The 26,836-nt window shown below is 41.0% G+C and overlaps 1 protein-coding gene across 1 annotated transcript in view; it reads right to left on the bottom strand.

The window, feature by feature from the left end:
* Positions 1-21,064: 21,064 nt before the first annotated feature.
* Positions 21,065-26,836, bottom strand: part of LOC126483914 (exocyst complex component 2) — a 125,714-nt gene continuing 119,942 nt past the window's right edge. Inside the window, 2 exon segments of the mRNA XM_050107187.1 lie at positions 21,065-23,715; positions 23,836-23,895. Of these exon segments, the coding sequence (XP_049963144.1) occupies positions 23,619-23,715; positions 23,836-23,895 (157 nt within the window). The 3' untranslated portion in view covers positions 21,065-23,618.

Genomic DNA, 26,836 nt, shown 5'->3' with positions numbered 1-26,836 from the left:
ACAATACGAGACTGGAATAGAAGGGAGAACCGATAGAGGTACTAAAGGTACCCTTCGCCACACATCGTCAGGTAGCTTACGGAGTATGGATGTAGATGTAGATGCAAAACGTTTTAGCTGTGTCTGTGAGGGTGAGCCGCTATGCAGACAGCTCTCTCAGCTCAGGACCGGTAGATACACCTCAGCCACAGTGGTTAGGTGAACACGTGCGCATCCAGAGGGTGACCTGGCTCTTATTTACATAGACATGTGATATCAGTATAACACTCGAAGAATTCTAACTGTATACCCGAAAACAGACGCGACTTTCACCTTCTGTCTGTGAGCAGCAGCGGCGTGAGAGCGATGCCTCGCGCCCCTGCGTCCTGCTGCCCCTGCAAAGCGCCTGTGCGGGGTCGGCGGCGTCGGCAGGTGCGCGTGTTGGAACAGTTCGCTGATACATCACAGCTGACGATTGTTCCAAAGCGTTTTTTTACATGCACTGAGTGTTTGTGCACTGCATTGTTTTCGTCTGTTTAACAGTTGTGAGCGTGTTTGCAGAGTCTTTTACATGCATTATTTTGACAATTTACGAGTTGTTTGCCTGTGTGTTACCTTATTTTGCGAGTAAGTCTGTAGGCTGTGCTATGCATTATTTCGGTAAATTACGAGTTGTTTGCAGATCTGTATGCTGTGTATTGCATTATTTGGACAGCTCAGAATTAGTGAGTATGTCTGCAGAGCGTTTTACATGCGTTATTTTGGTAATTTACGAGTTGTTTCGTGTCTATACATCAGTGTACTGCAGTATTCCGGTGATTTACGAGTATTTTGCTGATCTGTAGGCTATGTAGTGTGACCCTCAAGCACGTCAGAGCAAGTGTTTTGTATCAGTGTAATAAATAAACTGAATGAAATCCATCCCTAAACAAATTGTTCCAAAATAAAAAAGCACAGTCCTTCCTATCCAGTAGCCCAGATCAGGCTGAGTCTTTTTCCCGCCATTTTTCCCTCAGACCGCCATTGGACGACAGCGCCCTCTGGTGGCAGTACTGTGTACTAGGTCAGTGGCGCTCTGGACCTCATGGTGAACACACTGGATGGAGCTACTGCCTCTAATTGTTTAAATAAACACTGCTTGCAAAATACTTACATCCATCCTATTATGTTGTCTAGCACAGGCTGAGTCCTTTTCCCGCCATTTCCAAGGATGGTCAGATGACTTAGGTTAGTGAAGGTAGACCAAGTGACCTGTTTTTCCGCCATTTTCTTAGGTTAGTGGAGGTAGCCCAAATGACCTACCTTCCACCAAAAATTTGAACTACATGCCATTCTCTGGCGGAAGGTGGGGGGAGTGGAGGGGGTTGGGTTAGTGGAGGTAGCCCAATAGACATATTTTCCAGCCAAAATTTGAACTTCCTGCCATGATGACGTTATGACGTTGCCATATCTACTGCCGCCATCTTGGATCTGCAATTTTGAATCAATTTGGCAACAATGGAGAGTGGGGTGACGGCAGCCTAGCTCTACTAATCAGAATGGTGCAGCAACTGTCATCACAGGAAAGCTGGACGGGAGCAGAAATGATTAGTGAACAAGTTAACACGACAAACAGAAGATTTACTTAAGGTGTATTTCTGCAAGTGTATGAAGACTCATTGCAAATAGTGTACCAAGAATTAGAGTCTATCTCATACATCAGCAAGTAGGATGAGGCTCGCCATACTAAGCACGAACGGTGGTGTCGTAGCAGTGACGCTCCAAGTGCAAGGCAGATATCTGGCTACCACCGCCCATCCTACATCACAGTGGCATAGGGTGCTTGTGATACAGAGCCACTGGAGTGTGGCGCAGTGGGCACGCACCACTGAGTCCACCAGATCCCACGCATCCGCTGTGGGCATCTAACGAAAACTTCCAATTCTGTTACCAACTGAAGAACACCAGTGGTGTGGCACTGATACGTGGTACCACACATGTAACAATAACATCTCCACTCTTGATATACTCACCAGCCAGCACGTGGAGCTCGCAATTATTTGTACACCATCAAGTACACTACCAGGTGCATATCGAAAATGGAGGAAGAGTGGATGTTTAAGGGGGGCGGGAGGAGGAGGGTGTTTTCATGACCCTCCCATCTTTGCAACATTTCATCACAGCCTTCTCTGATGGAGAACACCCTAATCTTGCTGGCTGTCGAAAAACAAAGTAAGATCTAACATCGGCGTCCCAACTGGAGAAGCAATGAACGACAATCCCTATGTAACAACACACCCCGACCAGCTTGGCTGACTGGTACGGTAAGTGATATCATTACAGGGGTGTGTGGCATTTCCTATGTATGACTTACCTGCACATAAGCAGTGCAGTCAGCGTCTGCACTTCCTCGACTTATAAGATATGATTTTACTTGCAGTGTAGCCAGTCGTGTGCCGATCACCTCCCTGCGCACTCTGGATCTCTACAGAACTTACGCTAATGCAGGGAAGTGTAAGTTTGCCACTACTAAAGAAAGTAACGAAGCTCTGGTGAAAATCACGTGTATTCTTGATGCGCGTTGGCCTCTATAAAAGCTTTTCACAAACTTTTACAAACAGCACCACTTACGTACTGTGTGACTCAGAATCCACTATGGGGGTGGCCATGCGGTTATGCCCTCTGTATGATGAAGCCTTCCATCTGGTTCGAAGTTGTAATAAATCTTGTGACAATAAGGCTAATCCACATTGCCCTCTCACGACTATAATGCTGTTTCTGCCACGCGGGTCTGCCCTACACAATGCCAGGATCTACTCCATAGGAACGATATGGAACTATCCAGTCACGTCCCAATAACGTCCCACTATTCAGAATACTAGTGATCGTAGCCAACAGTTTATCGCCGATTGTTGCTTGACCACAAATGAGAAGTAGATCAGCAGGAGAAAGCACAGCATCTGACTTACCATGTCCGGCGGCATCCGTATTGCTACGCAGAATAAGCTTTGCCAAGTGAACTATGTTCGTCTACGCCTCTGTCATCGTCACAGTGCAAAGCAAACATTTAATTCACAATTATGAATTTGCACAACCTATGTGCGTGCAAATGGCTGCACATACTCTGGCTCTGTTTGGAAAAAATTCAAAGCTTATTTACGAGATCTGGGCTAGCAACGCTGACGTCCATCCGTGCCGCTCGCCGCCAGAACTCACAGTTCTAACAATGGTGTTTGTGCCCTCGTTGCCCCTCTCTGCGCCACTGTGACGTCAGCCATATCTTCTTCGTAAAACTTAGCATGCTTAAGTTTAACTATCACTCGAATTACGATATTATGCTTTTATATAATTTTTTCCACTGCTTCTTGTTTACCACAATTGTTTAAGGACAGAAATATTTCTTCTTTGCTGGAGGGCACTGGTAGGACCAGTCGAACTTTCCCAATGTGAAGGAGTGTTCCCCTATAGATACTGCATTTCGGTTTTTGTTCACCTCTACCGTGGCTGTGTTCCTCTGCCTCCGGCTGGCTCGTGCAAGTCACCATGACCCCTCGCTGACACCCAACTTGCCTCACTCTGGAAGCATTCGGCACTCCCACTCCACGATCAGTGCCGGCTTGCCACACTCCCGATGTTGAACTGAATTCTGATTCTTAATTAATCTCGCTCTAACTTTTGTTCCGTTGCTCGTACAGCAACAGCATTTGCTTCTACGATAATACAAACTCTCTTTAAACTCCGTCCGAACAGGTCTCGGAAAACCCAACGGTCCTGAGCGACCACCGTGCCATCCTCGGCCTAAAGGCGTCAATGGATGCCGATATGGAGGGGCATATGGTCAGCACACCGCTTTCCTGGCCGTTGTCAGTTTTCGTGACCGGAGCCGCTACTTCTGAATCAAGGAGCTCCTCAGTTTGCCTCACAAGAGCTGAGTGCACCTCGCTCGCCAACAGCACTCAGCAGACCAGATGGCCACCCATCCAAGTGCTAACCAAGCTGGACAGCGCTTAACTTCGGTGATTTGACGGGAATCAGTGTTACCACTGTGGCAAGGCCGTTGGCAGTCTATGATAATCGATTACTCTTATTTACAAACACTACAGATTAAAAGCCGCACTACGCTCGGACACGAGCATTCGTGCTCATCACATTGCCACATTTCACCTTCAAATATCATTTTCTCAGCCAGCTTTCGGCGATAAAGTAGCACGAAAGCTATCTTGAAAATGACAATGAATCCTAGAAAATTACAAGCTATGCTTAAGATAGAACACTTTTCTATCCTGGAGGTCTAGTCGACGTTAATAGCATTGTGGACTGAGATGCCACTAACAACAAAATGTACACGGTTTGTCCACTCCAGTGGCAGAATCAGCAAACCACAAAAAGCTGATTAAGGCACGACAGATAAGTTAGAACGGCAAAACAATTTTATGTGATGTAAGTTTAAATTACCAGTTTTCGGATTTTTTTCCTTTACCTGTCTTGTGAAGTCTTACTTCTGGCCAAGTTTCATAATTCTTGGTCAACGCCAAGTACACTATAGGTTCTGATGATTGAGTTTGCAATTATCAAATAACGGCCGTATCTTTTGATTGCCTTGACTTAGAAGCTTACATTTTTTACATCACTAAGGGAACGTAGACGTTAGTATGTGACAAACCTCTACGCGTTCCTGGGAAACAGCCGTCTGAGAAGCAGAGCACACAGACAGACAAACAAAGTGATCCTATAAGGGTCCTTTTTTACCGATTGCGATACGAAACCCTATAAAACAAAAGGATAATACAAGTAGCAAAAAGAAAAGAAAAAACAAGAAACGAAGAAAAATCAAATTCATCAGAAAAAGAATTAAAATGTCAGTAAGAGCATTGCCCGTGAATAGTTAAGTTCCAGGTTCGAGTCCCAATCTGCTACAGTTTTAATCTGTCACGCATTTTGATAAAATACAGACTTTCACACCTCAGAGCACGACCAGCCTCTGTAGCCAACATCACTAACACATCTCTAACCGATGGTGCTCGGACGTCGAATGCTGCTGGTGGACGAAATTTTCACTCATGGTATTCAGCCGGTAACGGGAGGAAATTTGGTGGTGTAAATTTCCTTGCCAACAGTCTCTTCGCCAATGTCCTGAATTCAATTCAAAACGTCTCTGCACTGGCTCATGAAGTGAGGGCATGTGACACTCTTGATGGTGGTCAGTCAGATAGGGACGTTAAACTCGGCGGCCCATTTTGGTGCTATTTGAGATAAGTAGGCTATGAGCTGGCAGTGGGCCTCACCATCTCCCTTACTGCAGTATCATCAAACAACACCAACCTTAAACTACATTATAAATCCATCCATTAGAATGATCTACACTCTACACATATATACATATCCCTCACATATCAGCGAGGAAATAGGCAATGTGCGTGGAGCGAGACGGGTTTTCAAAAAATGGTTCAAATGGCTCTGAGCACTATGGGACTTAACTTCTGAGGTCATCAGTCCCCTAGAACTTAGAACTACTTAAACCTAACTAACCTAAGGACAGCACACACATCTATGCCCGAGGCAGGATTCGAACCTGCGACCGTAGCGGTTGCGCGGTTCCAGACTGTGGCGCCTAGAAGCGCTCAGCCACCCCGGCCGGCACGGGTTTTCCGGAAAGCCACCAAACCTCCCACAATGGTATATCCCAGACAACAATGCCACATGACGAGAACGGCAGTGCACAGTCATAAACGGCCCATGACAGTACAGAGGGGTACAGAAAAAAGTAGACACAGTACAGAAAAAAGTAGACACTCTTTCATAGTCCGTATGAATGGAACAAAATGACATACCGTAACAATCCTTGCACGGGGAGAAGGTTATTTTATGTGTTCAAGGTGATCTCATTAGCAGCCAAACAAAGTCGATGCCGCTGAAGTGTTGACTGAGCTATGGCTGTATGAATGGAACAAAATGACGTACCGTTACAATCCTTGCACGGGGAGAAGGTTATTTTATGTGTTCAAAGTGATCTCATTAGCAGCCAAACAAAGTCGATGCCGCTGAACTGTTGACTGAACTACGGCTGTCAATATTGCTGATGTGATAGTCGCACAGGACACCTCGATGGTTTCTCGTAGCTCGTTCAGTGCAGCCGGCATCTGTTGATAAACTTCATTTTTCAAGGTCCCCCATAGGTATAGGTGTAAGGTGTGGAGGCCGTGGTGGGTATCAACAGCTCCTCCTAGACCTATCTATTATTCAGGTAGATTTTGATCCAAGTAGGCTCTGACATCTCTGTGGTAGTGAGGCGGAGCGCCATCTTGTTGTACGTAAAATCTTTCATTTCCAGACACCTTTCGGATGGCTAGTAAAATTGATGTTTGCACAAGAAGAAGAAACATCCCATGAGTTACGGCACCTTCAAAGAAGAATGAGCCAATCAAACTGTGTAAGGACAGGCCACACGACACATTAACTCCTGTTAGATTAACATGTTTGTCCCTGTGAACGTGAGGGTTTTCAGGACCCCAGTAACGCCGTTGGGGCGGTTAACGTCACCGTTGTTTGAATTGCGCCTCGTCAGACCTGATAACCATCCCTTCGAACAGTTCATCGTCGCGAAGCATGCCCTCAAACTACATGCAATATTCACCCTTCATTCCGGGTCGTCCTCGTTCATAGCGTGCAGGAATCTTGGAACGTAAACTTTCCACTTCGCGGTCTTCAGAATTCGTCGTATGCTTGATCAGCTTACCCTGCTTTCATACGCAAGCTGCTTCACCTTTTTGAGGTGACCTAGTTAAATGTTGCAACACAGCAGCTGGAAGCTGGACTTGTTGAAGTTTTTGATCGGCCACATCTTTCCTTAAGCACATCCGGAATAGTATCGTCGGCTTCAAATTAATCCCGAATACGATAAACTTTGTACGTGTCGGTAGCTGAATTCCATACACATTACGCCATTGCTGTTGTAGCTCCATCGTGATTTCGTAATTCCAGTACTACTTCAGTACGGCCTTGCGTTGCACGGCTACAGTCGTACTTCATTCATTGCTGCACTGTCATCTGCTAGAAGACGCACACCGAGATCCGTTCAGAAAACAATGGACTACACTACCGCGCAAAATTGCAAAGCTGCGTCATTTTGTTCCAGAGATATTCACTACCAAGAGTATCTATGTATTTCTGGGGTCAACAGAAGCGTCCGATCTTACCCGTCGGCTTTGACCCGTGACGTAAGCGTGTTGTGGTGTGTGACGTCATTACGGCGCGGAGTTTGATTTGCGATTGTGGCGTGTTTGTAGATGTCTTGTTTTTGTTTGTCGTGCTCTCTGGTGGTGTGTTCATGGTTTTCGTTTGTTTCGTTTGTTTCGTGTGGTGGGGTAAGGGACCTACACATTGATCTGTAGCGTAGCCCTGAATACGAGGTTAGGTTGGGAGTTTTTTTTTGGAATGCGGCCGCGGCAGCGGCCGCCTATGATTCGAAAATATTGATTTGACACTAATGAACATGTATACGTAATATGAAGCAATTTGATGAACATATTGATCTGTAGCGTAGCCCACTTGAGGTTAGATTGGGAGTTTTTTTTTTTGGAATGCGGCCGCGGCAGCGGCCGCCTATGATTCGAAAATATTGATTTGACACTAATGAACATGTATACGTAATATGAAGCAATTTGATGAACATATTGATCTGTAGCGTAGCCCACTTGAGGTTAGGTTGGGAGTTTTTTTTTGGAATGCGGCCGCGGCAGCGGCCGCCTATGATTCGAAAATATTGATTTGACACTAATGAAGCCTGTGGGGGGATGGGGGGGCACTGCAGACTCCCCCCACCGCATAACGACACATGATGATCAAATTTTGAAAAAAAAAAAAAGGAAAAATTTTTTCCGTACCTGCTAAACTGCATAAGTGCCGATGTATGTAGGTGTAAGGGAAGCTTTCGTTTCTTAGTTTTCTATTGGGGGATGTGATCGGTAGGTTCTGTTGAGCTATATAGGTTAAGGGAAGTGTCCGATTATGGATAGGAATGTGTTTTTTGGTATTTGGTCAGTTTTGTGATGTTGATTTATTTCGTTGTTTTGCGTGGTTTTGAATGGCGGTCGGTGGCTACATTTCTGTATATTTAGTTTCTCCGCACCCAAAAACCCCTAATTTCCCACGCTTGTCCCGTTACAGTCATTAGGCTTTTTGTGAAACTTGTGTATTTCAGTGTTTACAATACGTATGCGATGTTTTTATATCCGCCATATTGGAATTGTTTATAGTCGTTTCCGCGGTATTTGTGACGTCATGGGTCAAAGCCGACGGGTAAGATCGGACGCTTCTGTATTTCCTATTTCTGGACCCTTCTGTATTTATTTCCGCACATTTCGCCTCCTACACGTGTTATTATTATATTATTATTATTATGCGCAAATCCTCTCCCCTCTCTCCAAATGGATGGTTGCAGTTTCGGTACACCTTTAGTGTCATCTGCACAAAGAGCGAGCGTGTCAAAGGACCGCAGAAAATTTCATTGTTCAACGAGCTGGAGTTTCCAGTTTCCTGCTTTACTTCATTGTAAAAACTACGCACCTGTAAATTACGTCTGCATTCAGTTCCCATGTATAAGGTACAGGGAAAAAACTGACAATAATGTAAGATCATCGTTGAGGGCGTCGATCGAGCACAATTTCCCACATAACCAAGGACTGGCAATACACTGCTGTCAATTAGCTAAGTGCGCGGAAGTCAACACCCATGATGCAACAGTCGCAAGAATTTCCGAGCATGCCAGAACCATTCGCTACACGCCAGGAGTTAAGAAGAGAGTGAGCCAATCACTTATTCGAGAATGATGACTATTTACCGATGTTGCAGGCAAAAATTTTGAGCATATGTTGTAAGAAATGAGGTAATAAGAGTGATAAAACGATCATTTCTGTTTTATTTTTCATGGTGTCTTGTTAAAATGAAAGTTCATTTATGCTCTCTATACATAAAACTAGCAAAAATTTCATTTTTAGAAAACTTCACATTACCACATCTCAACTACGTTACTGGAGTGCTCTTTCTGTGGAAAAGCTTGTGTTAACAAATTAACTCAACGTAATTATGGTACTTCTAGCATAGATGCTTTCATAGCACTGAGGAACAAAAAAAAAATTTTGGCTGAGAAAGAAAAGTAAGTGATTCTGATAGTATTTTCCCCATTACGCAAGGTTTCCGAGAGAGAGAAATTTATGATTTCACTTTAAACATTGTGCATTCTTATCTACACAACATTCAAACATTCTCAGTCACCCTGAAGGTAAGAAAGGATGACTTTCTCCTATATTTCGCTTATGGAGCAACCCGCTTGATGGTCGAACAATAATAATCGGCCAGCATTACTCTACTCCAGCTTTGATAGCTCTTTTCCTTAGCTTTAGTCTTCCCTTGCTCATTGCTCACTGTATCAGGATTTTCTGGAAAGAAATCTAGGTGTGAGTGCAGGAAGTGTACATTTAAGGACATATTACAACTTAATTTTTAAAAGATCGTTACCAATACCACGATAATTTCCCACCTCTCAATATTCCAAAAAACTGCAACTTTTTTTGAATGTTTGCCAAGCTGGTTTCTCCAGTAAATTCAATAGGTCCTCAAATATTTCATCATACATCAGTGATCGTATTTGTGCATCCAGAAGTACGCCTTACTTAATTTTTGCTTCACTAAATTTATACCAACTTAAGTACATGAAACCAGGAGTGTTGTCCAACATGTTTTCGGGCCATTCCTTTATAATATAATGAGTTTCTCTGTGACACAAAAAACAGTATTTTGTGTAACAAAGCTGCAGACCAGAATAAGTGCAATTCCCTTCAAATCATTACAAATATTCCACTCATGTACTGCATATTTAACCTTTTCCAGCATAAATTTAAAGTTTTCATACCCTCCTATCATACTAGAAGAGTGTGCAAAAGGTATTGATGGGAAGGTATCGACTTTATGAAGAAACACTGCTTCTAAATTAAGTTTAGAGGCATCAATCAACAAGCGTGATTTTGTTGAGTTATACTCAATATCAAATGTCTCCATAACAGTAGGAATGTCATTACAAGACGCTAAGCCATTTTTTTCAAAAAACAGTCTTTAAAATGAGAATGACGATTACGATAGGTACATATTTTTGTATTCTTTCGAAAAAGATTCCATTCTGTTTCATTTCAACAAGATAATGCGCCATGTCACAAAGTCAAGAGTGTGATGGAGTGGTTTGGGGAACACAGTGGCCGACCCAGTCGATGTGCCAGCTCCCAACTCGCCATATCTGAATCCGGTCTAGAATGTGATTGAATATGGGGTCAGAGCTCATCGCCCCATCCTCGGAATTTACGGGAATTAGGTGACTTATGGGTGTAGATATGATATTAATTCCCTCCAGCGACCTACCTAGGCCTCACTTCTTCCATGCCATGACGTATGACTGCTTTTACGAGGGCTATTCAGAAAGAAGGGTACGCTTTGGCATTAAAAAAACTAAGGACAAGAAATACATTTTATTATATACATCTGAAAGAGCGACTGACATAATACTTTTCCACATAGTCACCAAACACATTGATGCACTTATCATAGCGGTGGACAACATTTGAAATACATTCGTCGTAAAATTCTGCCGCCTGAGACTTCAGCCAGTGAGTCACGCCCGCCTGGAGTTCCGCGTCGTCATCAACGCACTGCGTTGCAAGCCAGTTCTTCATCTTGGGAAACAAGTGGAAGTCGCTTGGTGCAAGGTCAGGTCTGTAGAGCGAATGAGTGAAAACTTCCCATTTGAATGACTTAAGAAGTTCGTTAGTACGATTTGCCGTATGACGTCGGGCATTGTCGTGCAAAAACAAAATTTTTGACATCAGCTTTCCTCGGCATTTGTTTTGAACTGCTCTTCTAAGGCTGTGAAAAGTATGACAGTACCGGGCAGAATTTATGGTTGCTCCACATTCGAGAAAATCAATAAGAAGCACGCCTTGCCTATCCCAAAACACTGCCGCCATCAACTTCCTTGCTGACAAGGTTTGCAAACATTTTCTAGGTTTTTGTGGGGACCTTGTGTGGCCTCACTCTATGGACTGTAATTTTGTCTCGGAATTGGCGTGTTTCATCCCAAGAATCGTCACCGGTTATGATTCGATCCCGTAATGATCCACCATGTTTTTGGTAGGCCACCAGAAATGTCAACATTGCCCCCATTCGCTGTTCTTTATGGTGCTCTGTAAGCATTTTGGGCAGCCATCGTGCATAAAATTTGTGGTAGCCTAGCTTTTGAGTGACAGTTTCAAACAACAAAGTCCGTGAAACTTGTGGAAAAGAAAGCGAAAGCTCCGTTATTGTGAAGCGACTGTTTCCACAAATCGTTTCATCAACTTTAGCGACAAGATCGTCAGCCACAACGCTCAGGCGTCCACTCTTCTCTTCATCATGAACGTTGGTTCGGCCACTTTTAAACCGAATGCACCGTTTCCGGAAGGAACATTCACTCATTATGTTGTTCCCGTATACTTTGCACAGTTCGCGATAAATTTCTATAGGTTTTAGGGTTTTTGCCAACAAAAACCGTATCACAGACCGCACCTCACAACTGGCTGGATTTTCGATTGCAGCACACATTTCAAATTCGAATATCGAAAAAACCAGACATGCAGAGGCATTCCCTCTGCCATGGATGGATGCGACTGAGCTGCCGAGCACGCACATACCAAAATACACGCGATCGGTGCGCGCCTAGCGGCGTCAGACGGAAACGTTCCCAACTTTCTGAATAGCCTTCATATCTATGCCATAGGTGGACAGACCGGCTATTATGTAGGGGATCATAATGTTCTGAGTGATCAGTGTAATGAATAATAGCGAGAAAAAGAAACAGGTTTTTACTCACAACTTTTCATATCATATGGCTAGAGAGACTGTAGGATGTCCCAAGCCTAAGCTCTTAAAAGGTATATTGTTGAATGGCAAAGCTATGAACTTATGCACCATAAGGTGAACATCAGGAGTGTCAAAACTCGTGTTATAATAAAATGCCTAGGGAACAAGAGCAAATCACAAAAAATTAGAACTTATGGACCAGAAACAATGACAATGCACCCTACGCAGTGAAAGATGTCACTCGCGAAAGCAGCGTAGTAACAGACTCGGTGTCTAAACATTTCTCTCATTACTAAAGGTAGTGCTAAAACAGAGTCCACAATAGAAGACGAATGCAGTGAGCACATACAACATTCTGCCAGGTGGATAAAAGCATAGTTCATGTACATCACCTACAGACAAACATAAACCGAAAAGATTTTTTAACCACCTTCAGTCAAGCATAAACTGGGAAAAAATGGGGCAGCAAGTGAACACTTGTTCACCAGGGAGAACTAATAAGAAAAAAACTTTTTAGTAACTTACCAATAAAACTGTGCCAACAAAATTGTGAAGGAACTATGAAAGTTTCAACCCAGTGACAGGTTCTTGCACCAGGCTACTGAGCCCCCCCCCCCTGTATGGTATCCACAAGATTGGACTGTTCTGACAGTTGTACAGTAGAAGAAGTCACCAAGAGATACTACTATGAACTGATCGCAGGCCAAACAGGTGAGACATAGAGGCAAACTAGAAATGCACAAGACACAATGGAGAATAATATGTCATTTATTCAGTGAACAACTGAAAATTGGAAATCATATTACAGGATTTAACAAGAAATACAAATCAAGTTGTAATAAAAAGTGGCGAATCAAAAGCACCGTGAAGGTTAAAAATATTACAATATGATTTATATTTAAGGTTAAATCCTATAACGCAAATTTTTCAATTGTTTACCGAGTAAATGTCATTCTGTTCTCCGTGCTCCATCACATCATGCGCATGCCTCTTTTTTCTTTCACACCATGCCTGCTTGGCCTGTGTTCAGTTCCTGTCAGTACCTCTCAGTGGCCTCTTCAACTGCGAGACTGTCACAACAGCCAAGTGTTATGGACTCCATACAAAAGGGACTCTCAATAGCCTGGTGTAAGAACCTATCACCAGATCGGCATTATAAACTTTCATAGTTGCTTCACCACTGTCTTAGAACAGCTTTATTGGTAAGTTTTCCAAAAAGTTTTTTTCTTATAAATTCTTCTCAGTGAATAAGTGTTTGCTTGCTGTCCCATTTTTTCCCTATTCATGCTTGACTAAAGTTGGTTACAAATTTTTTTAATTCCTGTCTGTCTGTAGGTGATCTACATGGCCTGCTTTATTGGAGTAATCTATTAGACCTGATTCAATTATAATACAGCTTTGGTAAGTAATATCTTTCACTATACAGCATGCATTAATGCTGTTTCAATCCTGTTTATTTTAATTTGCAGTAAAGTATTCTTATTCCATAGGTATTTTATTGGAGCACAAGTCTCCATTACCATTGTTTCTGCCCTGTATGTTCCAATTTGCAGTGATTTGCTCTCATTACCTGGGTATTTTATTGACATATGAGTTTTAACACTTATGTCTTTCACCTTACAGTGTATAAATTCCAAGTTTAGCCATTCGATGATCTAACTTTGAGGTTAGGCAATTAATTGGTTACAACTTGAATGTTGGGACGTCATATATTCTCTCTAGCCTTATGAAGTGAGAAATTGTCAGTAAAAGCCTGTTCCTTTTTCTCACTGTTGTAAACTGTTTGTTGAAAGCGTTTGATACAAACAGTGTTTGTATTCAGTACAGATTATTACCTGAAGATGCACCTATAATGGTGCAAAAAGGGTTGAGTTGCCTAATAAAGGAACCTGTATACTGATAAGGTGGCCTTGAAGAAATTTAATTCATTTTCAAATAAAATATTAAGGGTTTTTTAAGATTATTTTGGAGAATTTTTGGACTTTTTTTTACAGTAACAATGAATAATATAAGCTGTGGTTGTCCTAACTACGAGGGCTATTCAGAAAGTAGGGAACATTTTGGCATTAAAAAAAACTAAGGACAAGAAATACATTTTATTATATACATCTGAAAGAGCGACTGACATAATACTTTTCCACATAGTCACCAAACACATTGAGGCACTTATCGTGGTGGTGGACAAGCTTTGAAAGACCTTCGTCACAAAATTCTACCACCTGAGACTTCAGACAGTGAGCCGCCTGGAGTTCTGCATCGTCATCAAAGCACTGCGTTGCAAGCCAGTTCTTCATTTTGGCTAACAAGTGGAAGTCACTTGGTGCAAGATCAGGGCTGTAGGGCGGATGAGGGAAAATTTCCCATTTGAATGAATTAAGGAGTTCTTTAGAGTGGTTTGCCATGTGAGGTCAGGCATTGTCGTGCAAAAACAAAATTTTTGCTGTCAGTTTTCTTCGGCATTTGTTTTGAACTACTCTTCTAAGGCTGTGAAAAGTTTGACAGTACCGGGCAGAATTCATAGTTGCTCCACGTTCGAGAAAATCAATAAGAAGCAAACCTTGCCTATCCCAAAACAGTGTCGCCATCAACTTCCTTGCTGACAATGTTCGCAAACATTTTCTAGGTTTTTGAGGGGACCTTGTGTGGCCCCACTCCATGGACTGTAATTTTGTCTCACAATTGACATGTTTCACTCAATTCTCATCACCAGTTATGATTCTATCCAGTAATGAATCACCATGTTTGTGGTAGGCCTCCAGAAATGTGAACATTGCCGCCATTCGCTGTTCTTTACAGTGCTCTGTAAGCATTTTGGGCAGCCATTGTGCATAAAATTTGTGGTGGCCTAGCTTTTGGGTGATAATTTCAAACAACAGTTTTCACGAATCGTTTCATCAACTTTAGTGAGAAGATTGTCAGTCACAATGCTTGGGCGTCCACTCTTTTCTTCAGCATGAACATTGGTTCCGTCATTTTTAAACCAAATGCACCATTTCCGGACAGAACATTAACTCATTACATTGTTTCCATACATTTTGCACAGTTCACGATAAATTTCTATAGGTTTTAGGTTTTTTGCCAACAAAAAACATATCACAGTCCGTACCCCTCAAAACTGGCGGGATTTTCGACTGCAGCGCACATTTCAAATTCGAAAAAACCAGATGCGCAGAGACTTTCCCGCTGTCACGGATGAATGCCGACTGAGCTGCCAAGCACGCATGTACCAAAATATATGTGATCGGCGCACACCTAGCAGTGTCAGACGGAAACGTTCCCTACTTTCTGTACAGCCCTCGTACAAAAAAGTCTGTACCTCAGTTAATATCTGGACCCAACTGTAAGTTTATTATGATGTTCAAGAACAAAAATGTGCCCATCTTTTTCATACCTATTCCTAGTAAACCCCTCCCTTGTACACACATCTACTTGGCTTCCGATATCCCATTTAAGAGTAAACTGACATGATAATGCTGTTATTATTGATGTAGTTCCAAGAACACACCAGTGTCATGTGATGAATGCAATAATACTGCAGAAATCATTAAATACATGAGAGAATATTAATACAATACTGGAAGTCTTGTGTGGAACAAAAATAATGGATATATTACAGATAACCACACACCGTATAACTGAGTGTTTGACAGGAATACTATCAAAGTTGAATTTTACAAAGACTACTAATATTGCATATGGGGAACCCAGTGATAGTCTTGTGATTGAATAAGCAGTAAAGGAATTCAAGGAGAAATTTGGAAACAGGATTAAAATTCAGGGAGAGAAAATAAAACTTTAAGGTCTGCAGGTGATGTTGGAGTTCTATCAGAAACACAAAGAACTTGAAAGTCGAACAGAATCAATAATGTCTCGGGAAGATAAGATGAATATCAACAAAAGTCAAACGTGAATAATGGAATGTGGTAAATTAAAGCAGAGGATGTTCAGGGAAAGTTTTGCAATCTGAGCTGCAGAATAACAAACAACATCAGCTGTTGAGCATATAAAATGCATATTGGCAGTAGCAAGACAAGTGTTACTCAAAAAGAGGGATATTTTAACTTTTAGAATACATTTGGAAAATAGAAAGTATTTGTCTTTTATGAAATGAAACATGGATGATAAACAGTACAGACAAGAAGAGATCTGAAGGTTCTGAAATGAGGTGGTACAAAAGAGTACTAAGGATTTACATACAGGGCATCTCAAACCTTCTGGGCCAAACTGAAACAGATGAAATGTGTTCACAACTGATTATATTGAGATTGGGAACCAATAGTCAGGAAACATATTTATTTTGTTGTGGGCATAACTAGTGTACACCACATAACAACAATATAGCTGACAGTGATTTTTCAAAGTGGCAACCACCAGTCTCAGTGCAAGCACAGCAACAGTGCATGAAGTTCTTCCGCGCTCTCTCAAAGACCCCTTGTGTCTGTTGTACAAGGAGACAGGCAGCTTGGACCTTAGCAAACAGGCCTGTTTGGTGGTCAGGGATATACGCTTTTTATCATCCGCTGCCTGTTCCAGTGCAGCAGAACTGCATGCACTGAGACTTGCAGTCATTGCTTTGAACATTTACTATGACCTACATTGTTGTTATGCCTGCATACATGGTTTCATCAAAAGGTAACAGGAAATTTTTTATCTTACAAGCTTCACACACCCAATTTTCAATTTTTTTTAAAAAATCTTGTTGGTACACATGTTTCTGATGTATTGCTGCATTTTCAGCTGTTTTGAATGTTTAGTTTATTGCAGACAGTTGAAAAGATTGTGTGTGTTTCCAAGTACTTGGCGAATTTTTACTTTAAAAAACAATGGATCGAAGCATATGCATTAAATTTTGCTTGAAAAATGGAATAAAATGCACCACCACATTAAAAATGCTGACTGTGGCTTTTGAAAAATCTACTTTGAGCAAGAGAAGGGTTTACAAGTGGTATAAACTTTTCAAAGAAGGTCAAGAAGATGATGAAGATGACAACCTTGGCCTAGCACGTCATTCACTGATGACAATGTGGAAGGACTACAGACAATGGTTCCAGAAACATTTCAACCAAAAACAGCATCGCATGGCCATCACTCAGTACCTGCTGAATGAAGTCAAAAATGATCCAGAACTTCTAAACAAAGTTATAACAGGCGACGAAACATGGGTGTCCAGGTACTATGTCGAAACTGAGGTCCAACTGTCCCAATGGAAACTGCCTAAAGAGTCAAGAATGAAAAAAAATTCAAGTTCGATCACATGTGAAGATTCTCCTCACTGTTTTCTTCGATTACAATGAAACAGTGCATCACAAGTTCCAGCCTTATGGTCCAGGGTTGCCACAAGTTCTGGAAATCGAGAAATTTCAAATGTGTCAGAAAACCAGGAAAAGATCTGTGAAATTTGACGAAAAAAGGAAAACACTGGTAAAGTCTCATTTTTGTCTCAGTAGATGAAATGCTTTGTTTAATGAGATGTCAGGCATCATCGCTGGCTGGGCACAGCTGAGTATGTGCACCACTTCCCCACTCCCTCATTCTTACTGCCTCTCCCCTTCCTACCATTGCAGCTTGCAGTCAGTGCTCCCACCACTTCTTGCCACTAGCCTAGAAGCTGCCGACGAGAGATAGGGAGGCATGAGGAGCAGTTTGTTTGGATTTGATTCTCAGAGACTGTTGATGTAGCAGCCAGAGACTGCATCATTTGTGCAAGAGTTGTGTCTGAGTGGCTGTGTGTGTGCTCTCATTTTCTGACAAAGGCTACGGTCGAAAATTTAGTTGTGAGAGTGATTGTCTTTTCTACATGCCTGTCAGCAGCTCGGTGATCATCTTTACAGTGAACTGCTACATATTCTCATTAACATTGATTCTCAGCGTATTTGTGCAAGTTATCTGTTGCATGGATTGATCACCGCGGTCTCATTTCATCAACATGGTGTCTGTGACACATGAACAGCTGGCCACACAAGTGGACTTCCATGACGGGCTGAAACTGGAGGCCAATTCTGCAGGTATCTGTAACGGATTGGGCCTGCCGATCTGTAGCCCACTGTTTCCCTCTAATGTGCAAGCCCTGCCCATTGGGTCTAGTCTCACTGATCTGCCGGCAGGCCAGATCTGTTTGTGTGTGGCATAATGCGGCAGATTTTCATTTTTTATCCAAGGACGCAGAACTGCGGTGCTCCTCAGCAGGCCAGAGGCCACGAGTGATGGTTGTCAAGAATTGCGACTCTCTCACCCCAAGTACATTGTACAGTGTGGTATTTTATAGACATTTTACTTATCTTAGCACATTTTGGCACTTCAAAAATAATTTATATATTTGAAAGTGTGGATGATAAGAAGAAGAAAATTGTGGCAGTCACTGGCAGTTTGTATGCTATGTATTCATATGTTTCTCGGAGAAAAAAAAAGAAAAAAGAAAAAGAAAATCACACAATATCTGTAAAATAATAGACATAACACAGTGACTAATAACTGACAATAACGAACATAGTACGAGGGTCAACTGAAAAGTAATGCCTCCACCTTCGTAACTCTTCAACAGTTGGCAGCACTGGTATGCGGCAGGTACTGGATTGTTCTGTAGCCTCTTCTCTACAGCTCCAGTTGGCGGGAAGCCCTAGCATTGAACAACTGTGTTGTTACAGTGGAACCAACATTTTATTGGTGGTCACGTGTAGTGTTGGTTTACACAACTCTTCCCTGCCTTATACACTTTCAAGAGGGCCTACTTTTTTCTGAGGTTATTTCTGATACCAGTGAAGGTATTTTAAATCTGTCTTGCAACTCGAAGGAAATACGTATTTTTGTCACCAAATGTGTTTCATTTTATTGAAATAAAATAACAACAGTGGTCTTAATGAAACACGTACACCATTTGGCTTGCTTTCTCCATCTAATAACAGCTAATTACAAAAGATGTTCATGTTAGTACCTAAGATTGTTGCTCACATGGAGGAGAAATATGGGAGTCCTTACACTTTTTGTCAACTTAGGTCTTTAGTTGCCTTTGAGATGTCAGAATTTGCCAGGGAAAAATGCTAAAACCTGTATGGAAATCAGGGAAATATCAGAGAATTTCACTTGGGGAAACCTGTGGCAACCCTGTGGTCATACGGTCAATAAGGAATACTACCCGGAAGTGCTGTTTGTGTGAAGCAATTCAAAGAAAATGAGCAGAACTCTGGCAAAACCACCCATGGAAATTGCATCACAATAATGTTCCCGCTCACACTTCAATGCTCGGTCTTGATTTTTTTAAAAATGTATTTCTGTTCTCAAGCCTGAAAAGAACCATGAAAGCATGTCACTTTGCCACCGCTGATGGGATAGAAATAGAACTGATGTTGGTGCTGAGCTCAATAACGGAAGTGAGTTCCAGAAGTGCTTCCATGATTGGAAAAAATGCCAGCACAAGTGTATTATATCTGAGGGGGATTACCTTGAAGGGGACAAAGTTGATGATGGTGAATAAATAAAGATCTTTAAGAAAAAAAATTCTGTTACTTTATGATCACATTTCATATGTCCATCAGACAATAAATTTGCATTTCCGACCACAGGTTCCAAAGAAATTTATGGCACAATTTGAATCAGCAATGGGATCAGTTCATAGGGCACATGTTGAGGCATCAAGGAATTGCTAATTTGGCAATGGAGTGAAGTGTGGGGGTTAAATTGTAGGGGAGACAAGGCTTGAATACAGTATGCAGGTCAAAATGGATGTAGATTACAACAGTTATGTAGAGGTGAAGGGACTTGCACACATCAGACTAGCACAGAGTGCTACACCTGACTGAATACAACAATAACATATTAAATAATCTGTATGTAATTGCCTTATTTATCAGTGTGAGTAAATTAGCATTCACTATGATCAGTTGGTAATAAACTTAACAGCAATTACCTGCAGTGATTGCTCCTCTCTTTTAATTTTTACTTTTTATTCACACCTCTGAAAGGCTCTCTACTATGATGGCATTCACAGACCCATAAGTTTAGTCTGGAGAAAAGGGGGAAAACCATGAGGAAAGAGCACTGCCATATTAAGTTAGATAGTTCACAATACCTAGCACATAAAACAATATATTTTTCTTAGTAAATATTCCAGATCAAATATGGAGAAACAACAAAACGGTAGATGAAAACAACATTTTGTATTACATTTACTATTCTTTCAACATATTAATAGGCATGAGTATCGAGAGGGCTGAAAGGCACACAACTTGCAAATCTAAATCTTTACCTTGCAGTTGACCCTGGGGGGGGGGGGGGGGGGGGGGCACTGTAAGGCATATGGTGAAGGGGAGCATATAGTACCAGTTTCATTTTCCCCCCTCTGATTCCGTTCATGGATGATGCTTGGGAAGACAGACTTAGTATCTGTCTGTATAGGCCTTAGCTTCTCTAAGTTCAGTACCATAGCCATTACACAAGATGAATGCTGGAAGAAGTAATTGCGTTGTTCATCTTTGAATTATCTCTATCTCCTCTATTAATCCTACTTGACAAGGGTCCCAAAGTAACTGACTGAACTCAAGAGTTGATTGAACACAGAGTTTTTAAGCAACCTCTTTTGTATGAGACTTACACTTCCTTAGTATTCTTCCAAAAACTGTGTCTTATCTAACTTCCTCATGGCAAAATTCTAGCCGTGCAATCATAAATTGTTCAGGACAGATACATCAAGATACTTTAAGATTGTTATCGATTCCAGTTGTTGATCGCTGATTGCGTAGTCAGATGGTATCACATTTCTCAGTCTCTTTATAACTGCCACATTATGATCCTCTATGTTTAAGAGACAGCTGCCATGCTTAGTATAAGGTATTGATCATGGGCTCTCTGCATTTCAAAGCAAGTTTCTGATGATGTCACCTCCCAGTACACATCTGTGTCATCTGAACAGCAATGGCTCTATCAGACTGCCTCTGGTATGCCAGACACTACCTTGTCAATGACTCTCCATTAAAAAAAGCATACTGAGTCTTCAATCAATTCATATGTTAGGATATTTTATATGCACATATTTTGTTACTGTTCAACAGTTGGAGACCTAATACAGATGTGCTGTCTTGTATCTTTGTAGCATTAACACTGCAGCCTATGTGCATCACTGTTGTCAACAACTACATTACTCAACCTTCATAATTAGACACGTTGCACATTCCACAATTTACTTATTTATTTTCATTTCAAAGGTCAGGGACTGTTAAAAAGTCACAGCTAAGCTTACTGAAAAATAATTTATTATCAGTTAATGTAATTTCATAACAAGTTCTTTTATTTCTATTACAGTATCACAATTAATTCGTTTTTCTTCTTCAAACAAGTGGCAACCAACCAACACACACACACACACACACACACACACACACACACACACACAAAGCCTTTTTATAACTCACATGTAAACAAGTGTATGAGTAATAGTAATAATAATAATAAACAACTGTACAAGGAATCATCATCCATGGTTTATTCTGAACACAAAATGAGAGAATTAAATATTCAATGACTGGTGAACTGAAAAATAAATAACTCTGATGTGTGCACACATTCTTTAAGCTGTACATCTGTCATTCACACTAAACAATAGATAACTTAAGAAATACCTGACACTGATACTTGGTATAAAGGCTCATTACAGCAACCTTGCATCACACCTCACACTATACACACAGATGCTACATATCAACTAGTTCCAGCCTAACGAAATAAACAGTACAAGCATCCTGAGATAATGTCATAGAACTGGAAGGCCTAGGGCTATTTGTACACAATTACATGTACTAATGTTAAACCAAAGTTAAATAAAAATGGAATAAGTATTGTTATTGTGTAGCTATAAATGTTCTTTAATACATATAATAAATAAACTGTTCTGATGGGATATGGAGTGACCCCAGTCTTAAAGCTTCAAACAGCCTTCGGAGGAATCCTCTCAGATAGCGTAATTATACAATTCATTCATTACAAGTTACAATAAATTTCATTTCTATCACAAATTACAGCGGCAGTATACACAAAAAAAGAGTGAGAGGCATTTCTTAGCATGGGAAAAACCACATGTAAATGAAAGAAAATACAACATGGGAAGATAACAGATTCTTATGTGCTCTTTACACTTGTTTGTACTCTAGAAATTGAGATGCATTTAGGATTCTCCTGTCAGCCAGATAAAACAACTATAGTATATAGCATTCAACTACAAACAATGACAATCGCATACATCCTGACATTCATCATAACAATATTTATGAAAGTGGTTTTTCAGCTGAGCTGCCTCCAATAGCTTCCTGAGAAGTACGAATTGACTGTCAATAATGCAAATCACTTTCTATACATTTTTAGCTTGCTGAAGTGTTCTATCAGTAACATTAATGCCTCAAAAACAGTATTTATGGGCACAAGTAAATCAGGTATTCATTTCTTTTCTGTTATCTCATTTGACAAATGAAAGTTTTCTGTATTTATATTATCTGTGTTGCTTTTATAATGAGCAATGACTACAGTTCTGAAGTTGAAAGGTATTGATCACTAACTTAATTACAAGGGGAAAATGAGGAAAGCTCTAGAAACAAATAGTGGGGTATTTCAGTTTGATATAAGTTTCTGCTTAGAAACAATACCACTAACTTTCCTTAACAATCACACCAGTTTGGAAAAAGCATGAAATAACAAACCAAGAGGAACAAATATCAGTCTGCAGAACAGTACATATTATGATAGTAGAAGTTACAGGCCCTTGTTAACAGTATATAAGTTCAGTATTGTCTAGTTTCATAGATCAAATGAAGTCCTTGGCAGAACAACAACTGTTAATAAAAAACAAGGCACATTTTACAAGGTATCCTGCATTTCTTATCACCATCTCTTTCGCCACGGCGGTGAATGAACCCAAGAGAACGTCCAAGGGCACTTAACTGGCACCAAACAACAACTACATTATCTTTCTTTTTACAAAAATGCTACAAGCTGAAGTTTCTATAATATTTACAGCAAAGAAAATCTGAAAAGCATTTGCACTCAGAAATACAATATGTATTAGAACTACGTTAAATAAAATTTTGAAACTGAAAATAATGAAATGTCACTGCATCAAAGAACAATGTCAAATTACTACCTAGTATTAGGAAACTGTCCAGAGTGCAAAACACCTTGGCAGCACACTTTTGCGGTCAAATTGGCTGTATGTGTATTTGTTGTATAATGAACTGCAATATATTATAAGCACTCTGGAGAGGCATAAGGATGATGAGTTCGCTGGTGAGTGAAAGCTTTTGAGCACATACTTGTGAAAAAAAATTGACTCTCAACAACAGTAGAAAAATATTACATGGAGCACAGACACATATGCATGGAAACTCTACTGCTTCTATAAAATGAAGTCACAGTCTGATTCCAGTACTTATGTTACAATATACTGATACTAGTTACCATTCTAGGCACCTACTTGGTAGTAGCTAGAAATGGCCAATGGAATCACGAGCTACAGATTTCAGCGCTAACAGCACCTTACAATGAAGAGAGCATTTTCTTAAAAAGAATTGTTATTACTTTTACATTCACTTTGTGAATACCACTTATGTACTGACTGAACTTTCCAGCTACTAGCATGTGGAAAGTTTAACAAACACCAAGGTCCACTATTCCAAACAATATTGCACGTGTTCTCCAGTACCTGTTCTGTTCTACACTGGAGTTTCCCAGTAAATGTCTGCTGGAAAAAGGATGGCCTGGAGTGAGCAGCCGAAAGCTGTCTCCTCCTCTTGCTAGAATCAAATGACCTGTGTCTGTTGTGTCTTTGGATCACAGAAACACAAAAGCTGCAGTCGCATGTTCACTCTAAACTTGGCAAGGATTTCTTCAACAACCCTGTTAAAAAAGAGATCACATCTACAGATATTCAATGGTTGGAGAAAAAACTCACATCTCATACAAAAATAAAGATAGCAGCTACATATTAAAGAAAAGTCTACAAGGTTTTTTACTTACTGCTTGTCTGCTGCATTTGTTAGTGGAGGTATTGCTTCCAGTGCTTCCTCAAAGAATCCCCTATAGTGAAAACATAACATCAGTACAGAAATGGCCAACACAGGGATACACTACATGTAACTAAAAAATTACTCCAATACAAACAAAAGAATAAAATGTAAAAAAAGTGTGTGATTAATGCTCAGAAGCCAGACAATGTATTCAAAATGCAAAACAGGGCTATCAGAATAATTACAAATACTAACATGAAGACCCATTGCAAAGAGCTGTTTAATAAGTGGGGTATTTTCACAGTTCTTAGTGAACACAACTTCAAAAATACAGTTTAAAACAACAAAAATAATAATCATATGCAGCTACACTTGGTAAACAGCTCCATACATTATCATGAAACCACATACAGTGTGAAAAGTATTTAAACTGACAAACTCTGGGAGGTTGTAGGGGACACCACAACAATATTTTCCCCTAATGTCATTTTTTCCTATGAGGAGTATTTAAACCGGTAGAGGCAGATTTCTCTGGCGGCAAATTAATTAAACCAACAAACGCTTTTCCATTTTTTTATGACCAAGATACAACACATTAACACAACCCAATTTCAATTACAGCAGATTTTCAAAAATGCCTCCATTGACACATAAACAAAGGTTACACTGTCGGATCATGTTCTGTCTCACAAGGGCAAAAACCCCAGGAGTATCCTGAATTGTTCTTGCTGCTGCTACTATCCGCGCAACCAGATCCTCTTCTGATGCAACAGGCGTTGCATAAACAAGGTTGCGCATCTCTCCCCACACAAAAAAAAGTCCAGAGAGGACATATCTGGGGATTGAGCAGGCCTTGGTACAGGACCACCTCTGCCAATCCACGTTTCGGGGATCTGTTGGTCCAGGAATCCACGCACACAACGACTGAAATGTGCCAGCGCCCTGACATGTTGGAACCAAATGCGTTGTCTTGCAGGGAGCGGGACGTCTTCCAGCAATTCTGGCAATGCTCTGGCGAGAAAATTGTAATAGTGCCTGCCATTTAATGGCCTAGGTAGCAGGTATGGCCCAATTAAACAGTCCCCAACAACACCGACCCACACATTAACAAAGAACCGCACTTGATGAGCGTTAGTAACTGTGGCATATGGGTTATCCTCACTCCAAACATGCGAATTGTGCACGTTGAAGACTCCATTACTCCCGAGCATTGCTTCATCAGTAAACAACACAGAGGATGGAAATGTAGGATGCATTTCACACTGTTTCAGGTACCACTGCGAAAACTGTGCTCTGGGTGGATAACCAACTGGTTCCATGTTGTGGACACGCTGCAAGTTAAATGGACGTAACAATTGCTCTCGAAGGACTGTTCTTACATTCGTCCCCATGTTATGTGCAATTGCACGAGTGCTGATTGAAGGATCCCACTCCACATGCTGCAAAACAGCTTCCTCAAATTGCAGCGTTCTTACCGTGCGATTGTGTCCCTGTCCAGGTAATCTGCTAAATGACCCGGTCTCACGCAGACGTTGGTACACAGCAGCAAAGGTAGTATGATGCGGGATACGGCGATTAGGATATTGTTGTTGATAAACCCACTGTGCAGCTCGTCTGTTGTGGTGTGCTACATAGTACACACCAACCACATCAGTGTACTCACTCCAGGTGTATCGCTCCATTAGTAAACAGAGACAATGCATTACTACACTGGTGGACAGCAGTTGCCTACAAGTTAAAGCATAATACGCCCTCTAACAATTGAAGATCGTAATACGGCCGCCACCGGTTTAAATAATCCTCATAGGAAAAAATGAAATTAGGGGAAAGTATTTGTTTTTATGTCCCCTACAACCTCCCAGAGTTTGTCGGTTTAAATACTTTTCATCTTGTATATATGTGTGAACATAGGCTGAAGTTAAACTCTTGACAGATTACAACAAAAAGCAAATCTGTACTATAAGCCACACTAGTAAATTTACGAGAAAGTTCAATTAGACAGTATTCTGAGTTGCATCTCTCGCAGTCCCCTTCTTTAGCTCCTGCATAACGAAGGGTGACTCATCACCAATAGGGCAGGTGTCAGTAGGAAGTTTAAGTAGGAAAAGAATTGAAGAAATGAGAACCATAATGGCCCAAAAGACATGACACAAAGCTGTGGGAGAAATAGATGTTTGTGAAAATCATATTTGTAGACAAAACACCAGTGACAGAGGTCTGACTTGTTTTTTAACCATGTTTCAGCGGCATAGAGTGTTTTGACAGTAGTAAAGCTTGTAATTAATAAGAAACTAGAATCAGAACAAAGAACAGATACTAAATGCATCACATATATAACTCTCCATCATCATCTTTTTCATTAAGTATGTACTGGGACTTGAAGTTGAGGAAAAATTGTGAATATAACTCCAATTATGAATTAGTAGTACTACGTACATGGTGCAGACATTAAGTTATGTTGTCAACACTACATAAAAATTGAGCAGAGCAGAACAAATAATATTGTGCTTTGTGTTTTGGACCCATTTGGAAATAAATATCAGAGAAACTGGTGAGACAGGTTTGCATGAATGTTCATAAATACAATGTGGGCCAACAGTGGAGACAAAGCTGTTTCACCATATGATCCATAGATGTCAGGTGCATGCATATACGCTACAGTCTCAATATCAACAACTGTGCACTTTAGGCCCTTACGGTTACCTGCATCCCACCTCTCACCTCACTCACCTCCCCTTCTTCAAATACGTCATTACAAAGGATGACTCATCACGAACAGGACTGGTTTTGCATACTGGGAGATCTGGTGAAGTGACTAATTTAAGAGAGAATGTAGGGAAGTTCCAAACTTAGTGCAAGAGAAAAGTTGATCATTTAGTTTGTGAGTGATGATGGTAAAGGAATCTGGATGTAGATTTCATGCTGGAAAAAAAAAAAAACCATTCATTGGTGGTGTTGGCTGGTTTGTTTAAAGAGGGGGGGGGGGGGGGCACTACTGGGTCATTGGTCCC

The sequence above is a fragment of the Schistocerca serialis genome, chromosome 6 (genome assembly GCF_023864345.2).
Source record: "Schistocerca serialis cubense isolate TAMUIC-IGC-003099 chromosome 6, iqSchSeri2.2, whole genome shotgun sequence".
Lineage (NCBI taxonomy): Eukaryota > Metazoa > Arthropoda > Insecta > Orthoptera > Acrididae > Schistocerca > Schistocerca serialis.
Note: the sequence above shows the minus strand (reverse complement) of the source record. Positions and strands in the feature narration are given on the sequence as shown.